The sequence below is a fragment of the Anguilla rostrata genome, chromosome 8, assembly GCF_018555375.3.
Source record: "Anguilla rostrata isolate EN2019 chromosome 8, ASM1855537v3, whole genome shotgun sequence".
Lineage (NCBI taxonomy): Eukaryota > Metazoa > Chordata > Actinopteri > Anguilliformes > Anguillidae > Anguilla > Anguilla rostrata.
Genome location: NC_057940.1, coordinates 31066455 through 31081479, shown reverse-complemented (window position 1 = coordinate 31081479; position 15025 = coordinate 31066455). Strand labels below are relative to the sequence as shown.

General features: G+C 44.4%; 1 protein-coding gene across 19 annotated transcripts in view; it reads right to left on the bottom strand.

Annotated features, from left to right (window-relative positions):
• Positions 1–15025, bottom strand: part of adgrb2 (adhesion G protein-coupled receptor B2) — a 261515-nt gene that overhangs the window by 52274 nt on the left and 194216 nt on the right. For all 19 annotated transcript variants that reach the window (XR_010331918.1, XR_010331919.1, XM_064347657.1 and 16 more), the window contains one exon: positions 6251–6377. Coding sequence is in view for 17 of the 19 variants with exons in the window: in XM_064347657.1 (XP_064203727.1) it covers positions 6251–6377 (127 nt within the window). In the remaining 2 variants the exon portion in view is untranslated. The remainder of the gene's footprint in view (positions 1–6250; positions 6378–15025) is intronic.

Here is a 15025-nt window from a genome sequence, read left to right as displayed (position 1 = left end):
CGGTTTCCGAACGTGCTGGTTGGTTTTCCGAAAGTGCTGGTGAGCGTGGCTCAGAGTCACCAGTGGACCCGCTTGAATCACCTTGCAGTTGCCCCAACCCTCTAGATTGTTAAATATATTCGCAGGAAGTGTGCCAGACCCAAAAAGAGGCACAGTGAGCCCTGGTAGGATTTTCAGCTTGTTCCAATTCACGCCCCTGGCCCATGTCCCCTAAACACCACGGTGTTCCCTAAATAGACACAGCAGATGTGATAAGCAGGTCTCCCGAAGAGGAACAGAGAATAATCTGAAGGGCAAATCGGAGGCTATATATTTTCTCAGCCCACATCGGAAACATAGCCTACTTATTCCAAAAACGTACTCAAACAGTCACTCCGCCGCACACAACAAAACCATCCGGTCAAAACAGCAATATGCCTCGAAGGAGAAAGGGAAACAGTTTATATATTAGCAATATGAGTTTAGCTGGCAGCTGAATACCAGAAGAAGTGCTATATAAAGTAAACAGCACTACTTTATAACACCATATCTTTTGGAGCTCAACAAGAACACTTGTCATTTTGTGCGGCTGATGATCCACCGTACGGTTTGGGTTTTGATGGTATCACAAAGTAAACGACGACTGTAGCACATATAAGCCCTCATCCCTGTGCTATAACATTTTTATTTACAGTGTACTTATATGTGCCAGCTTAGAAACTTTAGCGTCAGCTTAATAGAGTTACAGTGTCATCTTAGCTTAGCCCACTTTTTTGCGTTTTTTAACTTTTCCTGCTTTTTCTTCCCCAATTTGGAACGGCCAATATTTTTTAGTGCTCATGGCTGCGACCTCCGTATGTGCTATCTTAGACACGTGCAATCAAAACACTGGCCATCCGTTCAGGCAGTAGATAATCCTTTAACATAGCAGCAACATTGTAACTCTTCCGCAGCATCATGAAAAGCGGGAAGAGCATAAACAGTAAATTACCGCGGCAGACAAAGACAAAGATGCCGCATCCATCACGCTCCGCAATGGAACGTGTCGGCGTGGTTAATAAGATCGACCGCTGTCGCTGAATACCAAATGTAATCGCCCTGGTTAATCTGAGAAAAGGCCATTTTCAGCCGCTGCAAACGGACAGGAAGGAGAAGGACGCTGTCGTCCTCACCGAAACCTCTCTGGCCGTGAATATTTACTGCTCTGGTTCTGATTAAAGCTCGAGCTCGCATCGATCAGCGTCGCCCGCGCCGACCCTGCGGATGGCGGTCGCCGGGCTTTCATCAGCGGCGTCGCATCCCTGCAAAGGCCCCGCCCCCCGTTCCCAGATAGCGCGCCGCCCAGACAAACCGCCCACTTGTCCCCACGCTGTTTCCTTCTGTGTATCGGATCGATCCGCATGCTTGATTTCGGATTTTTTTTGGTCCTCTCTGTAATTTATGTGGAAGGGGGACGAGGGGGAGCTTCCCGGCCACGCTACGAGGCGGCGTCTTTAATTGCATTTTCTGGATCGATAAGGCGGAGTAAATCCTCCGCGAGAAAGAGGAATGAAACGGCGGGATAATGGCCACAGATCTCGAAGACTCGCAATGGCGGCGTGACAAGGGAAAGGAGACGCCGCCTGCATGATTCAGGGGCAGACGGAGGAAAAGGGAACGGGACAGAATGACAAACCGCCGGTGCTGTGCTGGGGGGAGGGGGGGTGGGGGGTGTCGTGTCTCTACATTCAGACTGCAGGGCTGCGCAGTGACACTACTGTGGTGGACCCCAGGGCTCTGACACAGGACAAGAGGCGGATGAGGGGACAATGGAGATCCTCAGATACCCATTCCTCTGAAAGGACACTGCCGCTGGGCCTTTTAACATGCAAAAGGGGGCTGTTTCTGAACCAGGCTATTAAAGCTTAGCCTGTGTGCGTGGCTCCAGCTTTACATTCAAAATGCTACTTAAGATTAATATATATTGTGCATGCCTGTGCTGGAATCGGTCATATTATTGTGCCATGAGTGCATTTCCTGAGCCAGCACATACGAATACGATCACCAGCAGCACCAGCGCAGTCATCAACTTTAGTGCGAGCCTTCATGATCCCTCGGCTGGCCATCAGGCCACTGCCACTCGTTCCAGAGCGCCGCTGCCTGGGCTTTAACCCGCCTACTGTAAAGTAACACCTGCTTCTCCAGCTTTGATCGCCCTTCACTGGCTCCTGCGGGCTGCCTGCGTTCAGTTCACATCACTAACACGGACACAGCAAGCTGCTGCGCTGTAAGAAATTTCAAGGTGGCTCCACTTAAAATAACAAGTAACCCGGCAACCTTAAAATCTCGAGTTTTGGATGGATGGAGCATCAGTTCTTTATATGTCTTCATACAGTTCATACAGAAGAGTATGAAGTATGAAGAACTGAAGACCGTTGTTCGCCTAACCCAAGATTTTAAGGCAGCCAGGTTATTTTAAGTAGAGCCACCTAGAATTTTTTTTACAGCGCAATGGTGCTGCCCCTTCCTTGATTATTGTACCATTCACTCGAACCAGACATCCATTTTCAGCATCCTGATGGGAAGGGTATGCTCTGGCAACCTTACAGCGAAATAACAACAATGCAATTACCGCTGTGACGGTGGTAACACCGCGGGCGCTAAACGGTGGTACAGGAGGTGACTAGATGTTAGCGCACTAAGATGGCTGCTGCCAACTCACCGGCAACACAACATCTTCGGCCTGCGCCGTGTCAGTGACTGGCGGCAGGAAATAAACAGGATTAGAGTGCGGTACACGCTCGGCTGTAATGACAGCAGTGGCTTATACTTCACCCTCCTATTAAACATGGAGGCTAATCCCCCACCGCTACCCCCCGCCCTTCTGTCCCGGGCTAAGCTGTCAGCGGCGGGCTGGCGATTCGGCGGGCTGCACCGAGTAAAACCGGTCGTCTGCTCCCCCCCGGGCCAGATGTTACCCCCTGCCGTCTGTGGAGGCCGAGCCATCAGGCCCGTCCCACCCCACCCCCTCTGCTGCAATTCTGAGAGTGAGAGCATTTAGCTCTCAGGCACAGGGGAAATGGGTCTTACAGCAGTTTGCTCGATAGGGGCTGGGGATAGAACCAACATCCTTCTGGAGTCAAGGTAACGGAACTAGGGAAGGGGGAGTAAGTCTTCATAAGCCCCATAATGGACAGAGATATCTGAAACGATGACTAATATTACCTATCCAAGAGACTATTACTGGTTACGAGCGAGTCATTCGCACACATTTTGGGGACCGAACAGCCGTACCCCTCGTATTGCAAACGGAAACCTCCAGCTTGACTGAGAATCAGCCCACTGAGTTCTGTTCCCCCGCGTTATCCTCCTAGCCTGCCCGTATCACCGTAGAGAACCTATCATGTTGCATCAGCGAATAAGCGCTGCAGCTCCAGCTAGCGAGGCATGTCTGCTGATAGATACCGCAGCCGCCTCTTCGCGCTCACAATCTAATCCACATCCTGCCTGTCGCTGCCGCAGCCGCCGCCTGTCGTCTCACGCGCCACTGAGAAAGAACGGCGATAGAACGGGCGGCATGCACTCGCAAAGGCATGCAGTTAATGCTCATCTAATGCTCGGGTGTTAATAGAAAGATCTGCTGCAGGCTTCAATAATTCTCAGTCTTCATTTTCCGAAACGACTGCGCCCCTGATCAGAATGATGGAAATGAATGCCGCCCAATTCAGTGGAGTTTACTCCTTAAGTGGCTGCTAACTTTTAGCGACGCTTCTGCAGAATAAGTAATGCAGAAGCAGCTAATGAGGAGGCACCGACCTGCATCCGCCCAGCCATGGCTAATGGCTAATGGGAGAAATATTACTGGCTGCTAATGGCTGTGTTTATTGCACATCTCCAAATGTCATCAGCAATTTTTTTCAGTGACGCCCTACATCGTCGACAGCGCGTCGGGAATATCGATGCGCTTTCACACATGAGCCATTTGGGTAAGTGGCTTTAAGTCCACTCGTGCGTGTTTGTGTGTGGGCCTACGGTGTATTCAATCAACATTTGTCCTTAACTTTAACTTCCATGTAAATGCAAATGTTATGCATTTTCTTCACAAAGTGAATTTGACAAGATAGCTTTAACAATTGCTATACACCCAAAACTATGCAAAAAAGAAATTATTATTTTTATTGTTAGGGAAAGTTAAGAGTCCTAGCATTGTGTATGAGAACAACAGAGAAAGAGTGTGTGTGAGAGAGAGAGCAAGAGTGTTCAGACACACTATTTTTCTCTGACTGTCTGGTGGAATTTATTTTTAAGTATGCTGAACTTTGGTGAGATAGCCCTACTTTCAGAAAGTGACCTCATTTACAGTATGAATAAATAAATAAACGCGTTGTGGTGGGTGTGTGTTTTGCAGTTTGTACTGAGGTAGCCCTGAATAACTATATTGCTTTTAAAAAGTTTTTTTTTTCTTTTCATATATCATCACATTATAACAAAGTAAGAAAGTAAGTAAGTAAGTAAATAAATAAATACAAACATTGGTACATGGCAGGAGAGTGCAACTGGACCTTACATTTCCATTTTTGCTATTTGAATCTGGGAAGGTCTCCAGGATTCTCTGAGTTTTGAAGATATAATAGAGCCATTGATGTCAGAAACATAATTCAACCTGTGAAATTTCAAACATTAATTCCTTTCTTGCTGCAATTCTGCCTTTAGGGTAACGTTTAGAAGAGGCTGCAGCTATGTGAGAATGGGGGCACTCCGCTATCTCACCAATTCCACGCTCTCCTTCATCCTGTCCCAATCCATCCTCCTCCTCCTCTCTCTCTCTCTCTCTTCATCTCTCTCCCTCTCTGTATTTCTCCCTGTCTCTATTTTTCTGTCTCACTATCTTGCCGTTTTGCCTCTCCCTGTCATTCTCCGTATGGCACCAGACAGCAGCGTCACAGTTTGGCGCTTGGTCTCCGGCCTCGTGTAAACAGCGCCAGCAGGTGCCAGCTGTGACCTGGCCAAGACCTCTGATTGGCCGTAGGTAACAGCCTTCTGCCCCATATTGCTCATTTCTCAGGGCCATTTTCCATCTCCCAGCATCCCGCTCACCCGGCATGCATATCAATCACCCTAATGGGGGTGCTTTCAGGAACGGGGGGAAAAAAAGAGGGAAAAGTGGGTCATGATCACTCCACTGGTGACTTGCGGAGGAGGAGGAGGGTTGTTTATTCGAGAGTGCCTGTGCCTGCGCTGTCAAAGAGCAGTCCCACCAGTGAGTCATCATGCGTCCGGTCTTCACTACCAATATGAGAGAGGAAAGGGGCGGTTCAACACAATAAGCAGCTGGGGCATTAACCAGGATGGATAAAGGCCATGCTACTAACATTAGGAACTAAAAAAACCCATCCAAGAATACACACGCAAGCACACGCACACACACATACACGCACACGCACACGCACACATACACCCACACAAAATTTGCTCACAAATGAATGTGGATAACTTACTTTTTCCTGAATTAAAAATTACCCAAACATTAATACATAGCCTGCAGGAACACGGAACGTAATGATTCGCAAATGCCAATGCCATGACTAACCGAAACAACTATGCCCATTTGGATAAATTCCTCTGAATCTATGTAAAACAATGACATTTATTTGTGTATAATCTTTCATTGATACAAAATTTAAGAATGACTGTGTCTCAGTGTCTCACCCCTGAGGGACACCTAATTTGGTTTGTTCAGAGCTTGCTGCTCTACGCCTATATGGGACCCCACTCACATACAGCTGTTCCACAGCCACCCCTGGGCGTGAGCTCTCTTCCCTTGAACTGTAGAATCCTTCAAGGTAAAGAGATCCAAACAACCTACTGCAGTAGCACAGTACCCCGATACATACATACATACACACACACACACACACACAAACACGCATACACGTGCGCCCACACTCACGCATGTGTACACACACACACACACACACACACATACACGCACCATACACAAACAAACAGACACACGCGTACGCACGCACACACACACACACACACACACACACACACACACACACACACGCAAACAGTCCTTTCCCAGCTTTGTCAGGCTCTAAAGCTCTTCTTACTCTTGCAGAAGTCTACGGCTCTCCTCTTTCAGTGTTTGAATCCAGAGAGAAGAAGCAACGATTTCAGTTCTACCAGATTGGAAAACAATTTGCCACTTGAAGTCTCTTGCCATTGCGGTTCTGCACAGCTATCCTCACATGCTCGCAGGTTAGGGTGAAAAGAGGGCAGGACTTACCTGGTCTTTAGGCTGCTGCGCTAACACTGCGAAGGTGGATATCTTGCTGCAGAGACATTTGGTGTGGACTGCCGGAGATGGGAGTGTTTGGCAGCCCTCCGTGTCCCAGTTTTCTGTGCCAGCTTCTCTGGTGGAGGACACACAGATACGCACACACACACACACACACACGCACACATATAGGGAGACACACAGTGAATCAATACCACACACACCCACACACACACACACACACACATATAGGGAGACACACAGTGAATCAATACCACACACACCCACACACACACACACACACACATATAGGGAGACACACAGTGAATCAATACCACACACACCCACACACACACATATATTGGTCGGGACAGGGAGATGGGGAGAGAAAAGATGAAGGATGGATAGAGAGAAAGAGAGAGAGAGAGAGAGAGAGAGAGAGAGAGAGAGAGAGAAACAGAGAGAGAGTATTTAGAAATTCACTCTTGGTTCATGAGAAAGAACATGAAGCTTCGGTATTGGCTGCATTGTGTTGTGACAGACAAACTGGCAGAAGCACAGCCGGCTGGCTTTACTACTGCCTTTCCCCTCTCTTTCATAGGCCCTTCCTCTCCCTCTCCCTGATTCTCACACTCACCCTCTTTCTTTACATCTCCCTGTGTCACAGTCGCCCTCTCTCCACTGCTCTGCATCTGACCTGCTTCCCCTCGCTCTCCCATGCATTCACTCTCCCCCCTAATGCTTTCTCGCTGTGACACACACACACAACCAAACACACACACACACACTCTCCACTTCACACTCTTCCTTTCTCACTCACCCACTGTCCTGTGACCGGCTCGCCTCTCTCTCGATAATGAGCTTGCAGTGTCATTTCAACAGTGGCCCAGTGGAAGGTTTGACGTTATATGCAATCGATACACACATTCAGAGCCTCTAATTGACCCAATTAAAAGTTCCATCAGCAGTGTACACAGCATGCAAGGGCAAATTTGAACTGTGGCATGCAACAGCATAAGACTAATCATGGGGCAATTATAATCAGAGCCAGCAGCAGGTACTCATCACAACTGATAGGAAGTCATAAGGTCATAAGAAACTCATATGTACCATAACCTGCTATGTGTAACACAGCTGCTCAAAACTTAAAAATAAATACATTAATTGAGACACACACAGCGTTATAGAATACTGTTGACCAAACACCTACACTGTTAATGTATATTTAGTTCTCAGCTTAATTATCCTACAGAATTTGAGGGCAACAGTGACCTTTTATAATAATAAAATTGAGGACGATCTTAGCATCAAACCAGCATTGGTTCACTAATCAGCTCCCTTGTGTGGAGTCCCAGCTATTTCCCAAGACTGTCCTCCATTTAGTCTAAATGCTGCTTATTTATTTATGTGCTGATTTACATCCTTTATCTTCCCGTTTAAATGTTTTTTTTTTTTTTAAATTGGGATACCCCGCCATACTTATAAACATGTCTCCGCATTTTTCAAGTTCGGTAAATTTGGTGGTAACCAGGCATGTCCTTGTGTGTGGCCTCGAAACGTGTGTAGTCAGCCACCATTTCTGTTTGTGCACAGTGAAGTCACACACCCCATCATGGCTCTTTGCATGACTGGCTGGTGACAACACTGCCACATTCCGTCATGGTACAAGCAGAATTTGATTATGGACCATGCAGCACGTCACAGCACTACAAACCAGTTACAATCGGATAGCCCGCAGTGGAACTAATTTAAAAACACCCAGCATCTCTCTTTAGCTAAAACACCTCCCCTGCCTCCCTTCTCTCTATGAAAAATAGCTCTCCACCATTCAACCTCCATCCCATCCCCTCTCGTCTGTCACACTCTCCCCCTCTAATTTTCCCTTTCCCGTTTTCTCTCACAATTTGGGGGCATTTGAACACAGTGTATATTATTCGAACACCAGGGAACAATAAAATAACAACATGCGAGAAACCCCTCAGATACACCAAACAGCGGAAGTATTTGAGTGCAGAAGGGGCACATTTAGTCTTACCCAGTGCTACTGGAACGGGATTAATTTAGTGATATCTCGGTTATCTTACTCCAAAATAGTGTTTAAACCCTTCCCCTGTGCTAACAGTGATGCACACACGGAGGATACTGCTTTTTTCCAGTAATGTGGCTCTATACGGATCGCTATCTATATTGGTAGATTCGGACATGCCTCTGGCTTGTGTAGCTTGCATAAATACAATTGTCTTGCTACACAAATGCAGATATCTTGAGTTCTAAGTCTTAGGACCTCCAAACTGCTAGGTGTGCAGTGAAAAGTCAAAGAGGAATGCCAGGTAAAAGTGAATGCAATTTATTGTACAATATGTTCATATTGGCAATATATAATGGTGCAAAATGTGCGCGTAGTGAGATGGCTGTGCGCATATGATACGCAGGACACCGTGTTGACAGGTCCCCGTGAACCATTGCACTTTTGCCCTTATATACCCAAAGATTAAAGGAAACCCCCAAGTCATCAAATGAACACGCAATCATAGAGTAACAAAACAGTACATTAATGATCCTGCGTGCACTATTTCTGTGAGCATACCACACTGAGTTAACTTTTGTATCTGGTGCTGACTCATAGGTATCAAGATCTTTAGTCAGCACCCCACCATGAAAGACATCAACTTGTTCACAGTGACATCAGCTTTCCAACAATACCAAACATGGTTATGCTCCATAATACATAAAACACTGTATTATGGAGAACCTAAGGTTTACATAATGCTGATCCAGCCAGATGTTTTGCAAGTGAGCACTGTCTCTTTATCACACCCTGCTGACTCTCTGTCAGCACAGTAAACGGTCTGTTTTCCTTTGGGGTTCTGATAAGGAGCACACTTCCATAAACCACCCTACAAACATATGATGTCAAGTATGTAAGATATAAAGTATGTTAGTAATTCTGATAATTTTACAGATACTGTTGTGATATATGCATATTTTACATTTAAATATAACATTGAATCATGAAAACTGAATGTATCTTGTAGTACCCATGTAATGAACATGCACTATAAAGCCAATTCTAAAAGACCTAGGAGCTACCTCTGTGAATGTTGCTCATTTTCTTATCCTCTCTCAATACCTCTCAATGTCCCCATTACAATCTCTGTTTCCTTAAAGTCATCCATTGTTCCACAGTTAACAAGTGGTGGACTGAAGAGAGAAAGAGACAATCTATGCTAACTCCATTTCCCTTCCCCTGCAAAGCAAAGTTCTTAGTCCTCAGAGGGTCAATTTGAGCTGGCAGGAATGCAGAAGGGAGTAACAGGTAAGAGAAGAATACCTAGCTGATCTGTCCACAACCGGTCAGGTTTTGAACCCAGCTTCCCTTAGTCCATGAACACAACACAACACTAGGCAGCTACAAGGATGGCTCTTGTCCCAGACACAGTTGGGCCATTTATGTTAATTGCCTGATTCAGTAACATTAACCATTATTACGGCATTTAATTTAATAGCTTAGCAGATTTCATGGCTTGTAACATCTCCCAAATAGACTACTATAACCGATCAGGAGGATGTGCATGCAATGTTACAATTTAAAGTCACTCTTTGAAGTCAAGTGTTGTCTGATTATTGCATAATGACATTTTTGAAGTGCAAACTCAATAAACTCAGGAGGATTAACTCAAACACACTCTTTAGGGCATAATCCAATCAAACCCTTCTGAAGTATTCCAGGACTGCATTTCAATAAGGACTACTTTGATAACCACATCCCAATATGCTGACTGGAAGTAAGAAGTTTATTTAAAATAAAGTTTTGATTTCACAGAATGATTAATTCATTCTGGATGGTCACTTGGAATAAAATTTAACTGTTTAGGTTGCAGATTTCCAGCATGCTAAATTCAGTTCGATGTTCTCTGCAGCACAGGAAGATAGTAGAATCTACTGAAGCCATTTCAATAGGACTGTGTACCATTCTGGTAATTCATGTAAAAAGTATTTCATGAATTAATTTTGTTTCACGTTTATTAATTTTGAGCAGTTAATTTTTATTATGTTAAAAATACCAGCAGGACAAAGGCAACTCTATTCATTAAAAATTTAGCCTAATTATCAAATCTGTCATTGCATAAAAATACAGAAGCTTTGTATTTGGATTTCATTGCTACAGTTTCTTCACCGCTTTGGCTTACATTGCTAAGGGTTTCATTTATTTCCATTTATTTTGCTAATGACAGATGAGGAGTTGTACAATACTATATCCTACACATGATCAGACAACAGTACTCCGTCGGTAACCTGACAATTTGGTCATGTATGTTTTTTCAATTGCTGTGGCTGCAATAATGCTTTATACTGTGTTTAATCTACAGCAGCCTCGATGAATCCACAGCAAACTTGGGTTTCGGTTTTATTTCTACAACGTTAATTTGGCATGAAAAAAGCATCTTGAGGGTGTCCTAACAGTAAATTACACATCAGTATTACAGTAATTGCTAGCCCAGGGTAATTGATTTATGGCTTTATGTTTTAATGCTGTATGAAAATGAGGAAAGCTACTTGCATTCAGGGAACAGATAGAAAGTTTATTACTATGCAGTGCCACAAGGCACAACAGAATGCTGGAGCCAGAATGATTGCTTGGGCCGTAACAAAGCGACTTGCACTCAGTGTAGTATGGTGACCTATGCAGCAACGTGGGCTACTGCATCTTCTTCAGAAAGCAATTGCAGTCGCCCACATTTGCTGCTTAGGTCAGTGTATCACGCTGAGTGCAAGTCGCTTCGTTAGGGCTCAAACATTCATTTTGTTACGCAGGATTAACACTGGACATTTTACTGCATATATTATTATGCACCAGGGTTAAGTCCTTGGTATTACTTCAACCAAGCGCAAGATAATGTACACAGTAAAATGTTAAGTGTTAATTGAACTCAAATGGTTTATTCGTAAAATGTAGCATACAATCAGGAATGATGATATTCCTCAATTCAGGGGTGAAAGGTTTTCAGACTACTTTCTACTTTCTTATGCTATATTTAATTAATTGCATAAAACTATGAGGTTTTTAAAGTTGAAAACATACTATGCGATGGGCAAGCTTACTTTGAAATCTTTGAAAACTCCCACACCCACTCAGAAAACACAATTTTCAGGTCACATATTTTTCAATTTCTTTATTTTTCAGTCTTCATCACTGTTTGTTTGATTTCATCCGAAAGGTCGATTAAATTGTATATGACCTTAAACTGGCTCAGTGCATTTAACTGAGTCTATCTGTGACTACACTGTTCCATTGGGATGAAAAGCCTCTAATTGAGTAGATGGGGAGGGTTGGTTAGGATCAGTACTAAAGCACCATCATCTATATTTTGTTTCTTACGATTACTGATTAAATACATCAACCCTGTCCCACATAAAATTAAACAGCACTAAGATGTAGTGTCCTAGCATTTAAACTGTATGCACTTCTAAAATGTGTACCCTTTAGATCCCAAAATCGCTAGTGTTTTTACACCATCATTATCTGTAGAACAAGAAGGCAAAACTACAACAGAATGGTATTTTCTCCTCTCTTTCTCATTGTGAAACAAATCTGAGGCATGGCCCCCTGGGGGCTGGAGGCCATAACAATGCTGTTAGCACGCTGTTCTTATACCAGGGAGGACAAAAGCTATTAATTTGAATGCTGATTAACAAGCTACTGGAATCGATCATTTGAGACCTCACTGTCGAGAGCGGGTCCCTGACAAAAACATAAAACAATAAGGAAAAATAACAAGGAATTCTCTGCAAACAGACGGAAGGCCGAAACGTATCAGAGCTCTGCACCTCAGTCCGACGGCACACTCCTCCACTCCTCCTTCACGCAGAATCAATCCAAGTAAATCTTACGGGTCACCAGAAACAGAGAGCGAACGTCTCCTCGGGGGAGTCAGCACGTGCTCCGAGGGGTGGAGAGTTCAGTAGATCAGTTGGCCTCAAATACATCCTGCATTTCGGTCGCTATGGCGCAGGCACCGGAAGGTCAGGTGCAAATGTGGCTCTCCTATCAGCTGAGCATTGGAAAAAAGAACCTGCCTGTTATCCACGGTGGGAGAGGACATATTCCAAAGAGATCAGAGCACTCCTTTGGGAGAGATAACTCAAAGATGGCTTATAGAGGATGATTAATGAGCTCTCCCCCATTTTCTGTTCCACACATCCAGCTATCTCAACAGACATGAACACACTCGCACACACACACACACACACCCTCCTATCCCTAGATACACACACACCCAGCTATCCATATACTCACACATACCTCTGAATATCTCTCCTTCAGCACTGAACAAATTATGAGAAAACACTCAAGACGCATACTTGAATGAAACGCCCTTCACCTCTTGGAGAAAATGAGTGAATTCTGTGCATACTGCAGTGAGTACTGTCTGCATTGATCACAAGAAAAAAATGAATAAAGAAATCCCTGTGAACCCAGTGCCTGCGTGGGTCTCAGCTGATCGGCTCTGCGAGTGTGTATCTGTGCATTGGCACGGTGGAGTACCAGTCTGAGAACATGGCACGCTACCAGCAAGCTTCAGCTTTCAAATTCCAAGTGGGAGCTCAATGAATTGCTTCAGTAAATACCCAACCGTGCAATAGCATGATGTGTAAAATAAAAGCCATCTGTGGAAAGGTGCCATGGGAAATAACACAAGCGAAGAGAACATGCCAAGCAAATAATGACCAATGAGAACAGTTTTGCATGTTTGCCATTTACAATTCCAGCATGAAACTGTGAAACCCATTATAACTACTATCAAGCCATGGTGTGGTTGACCCGTTGCATACAGGATGATAATATCAAGGCTCTGGAGTGGGCTGGGCTCAGAAGAGCTTCAGCGGTAAAGCACACTGATGTTCGGGTAATATCGAACGACTGATACAGTACAGTGCAACTGGATAGCAAGCCCAGGGCTGCAGCAAGAACCTCAGGGTGCAATAATCTCACAGTGAGATTAATAAATATTTGATAGAGTTACATCACTGCCAGGCAGAGAAGGTTTAGACATTCCCAGAGTACGGTACACAAGCAGACTGATTAATCGAGCACAGATCGCACATCTAGGCGCATTATTCAAGCACTGCACACAAAAAGGCCAATTTATCAAATAAAATGACAACACTGAGGCAGAGCGTTCAATCACAGCTTACACACTGGCTGATTCAGCTGTGGGGGATAATGCCGCAGGGTCATGCACACAGGTGAACAAACAAATACACATACACACACACACACACCTTCAAATTCACATACTCTCATTACACTTACACTCATACACATAGACACACAGAGCAAGAGTAACACAATGTAATTTGAGTGTGCATTTATGGTAAACCTATGCCAGTGATGGACAATCATATCCACATAATCATTATCAAACACTGCCCATACAGTACAGTGATACTGTATATCATGAGAAGTCAAATATTGAGGAGCACATGCAGTACAGTAAACATTTCCATCTATCCATAGCTCACTTCCTGAATACTTATTAACTTATTAACTCACATGCGGTGTCCCGCAAGGATCAGTCCTAGGTCCCATTTTATTTATTCTGTACCTCCTTCCGCTTGGCCGCATCATCAGTTGCCATGATATATCTTTTCACTGCTATGCGGACGACACACAAATCTACCTTAACACCCTCCCTAGTGCCTCTGTTGCATCACACGCCTGAACATCTGTTTGGAGGAGATAAGGGCATGGATGTCCCACAACTTTTTACAACTTAACAGCAGCAAAACTGAGGCCCTCCTGATTGGCACACCCCACCAGACCGTGCACTCAGACACACTTCAGCTCACCATTGCAGGGCAAAGCATTCCCCTCTCCACCTCCGTCACCAACCTTGGCATTAAGTTTGATCCATCCCTCACCTTCGACAGTTACATCAAAAATATACATAAAATTTCCTTCCACCATCTGAGAAATATTTCTAAACTTCGCCCCTCACTTAATCACTCTGACGCTGTGAAACTAGTCCATGCCTTTATTTCCTCCAGATTGGACTACTGTAACTCCCTCTACACAGGAATCCTAGCCAAAAGCCTTCAAAAACTACAATACATTCAAAACAGTGCAGCCCGGATTAACATGCAAGTTCGCAAACACGAACACATCACCCCCATATTGGCATCTCTTTACTGGCTCCCCATAACCCAGAAGAATCCATTACAAAGTCCTCCTCCTCACATTCAAATGCATTCACTCACATGCCCCCACCTATCTGAAGGCCCTGCTACATCCCCAAACCTCCACCCGCAGTCTCAGGTCCAACGCCATCCACCAACTCCAGATTCCTAGGACCAGACTCCGCACCATGGGTGATCGCTCCTTCAGTGCTGTTGCCCCTCGCCTCTGGAACTCACTGCCAAACCACCTTCAGCTCCCTCAAACACTCTCCTCATTTAAAACTGGTCTCAAAACCCACCTGTATCGCATTGCCTTCAGATAACTTCCTCCTTGACATCTTTACTTGTTGTTTTAACCTTTAACCTTGTACTATTTTGTCTGTGTTCCTGGTACTGGTCGTTTTATTTTATTTTTCTTTCTTTTAAAAAGTGTACTACTGTTTTGTTGTGTATTGACCTCACACTATGTACAGCACTTTGAGATTCTGCTTGAAAAGTGCTTTATAAATAAAATGTATTATTATTATTATTATTATTATTATTATTATTATTATTATTATTATTATTATTATTATTATTATAACGGCAGTGACCACATACACACAC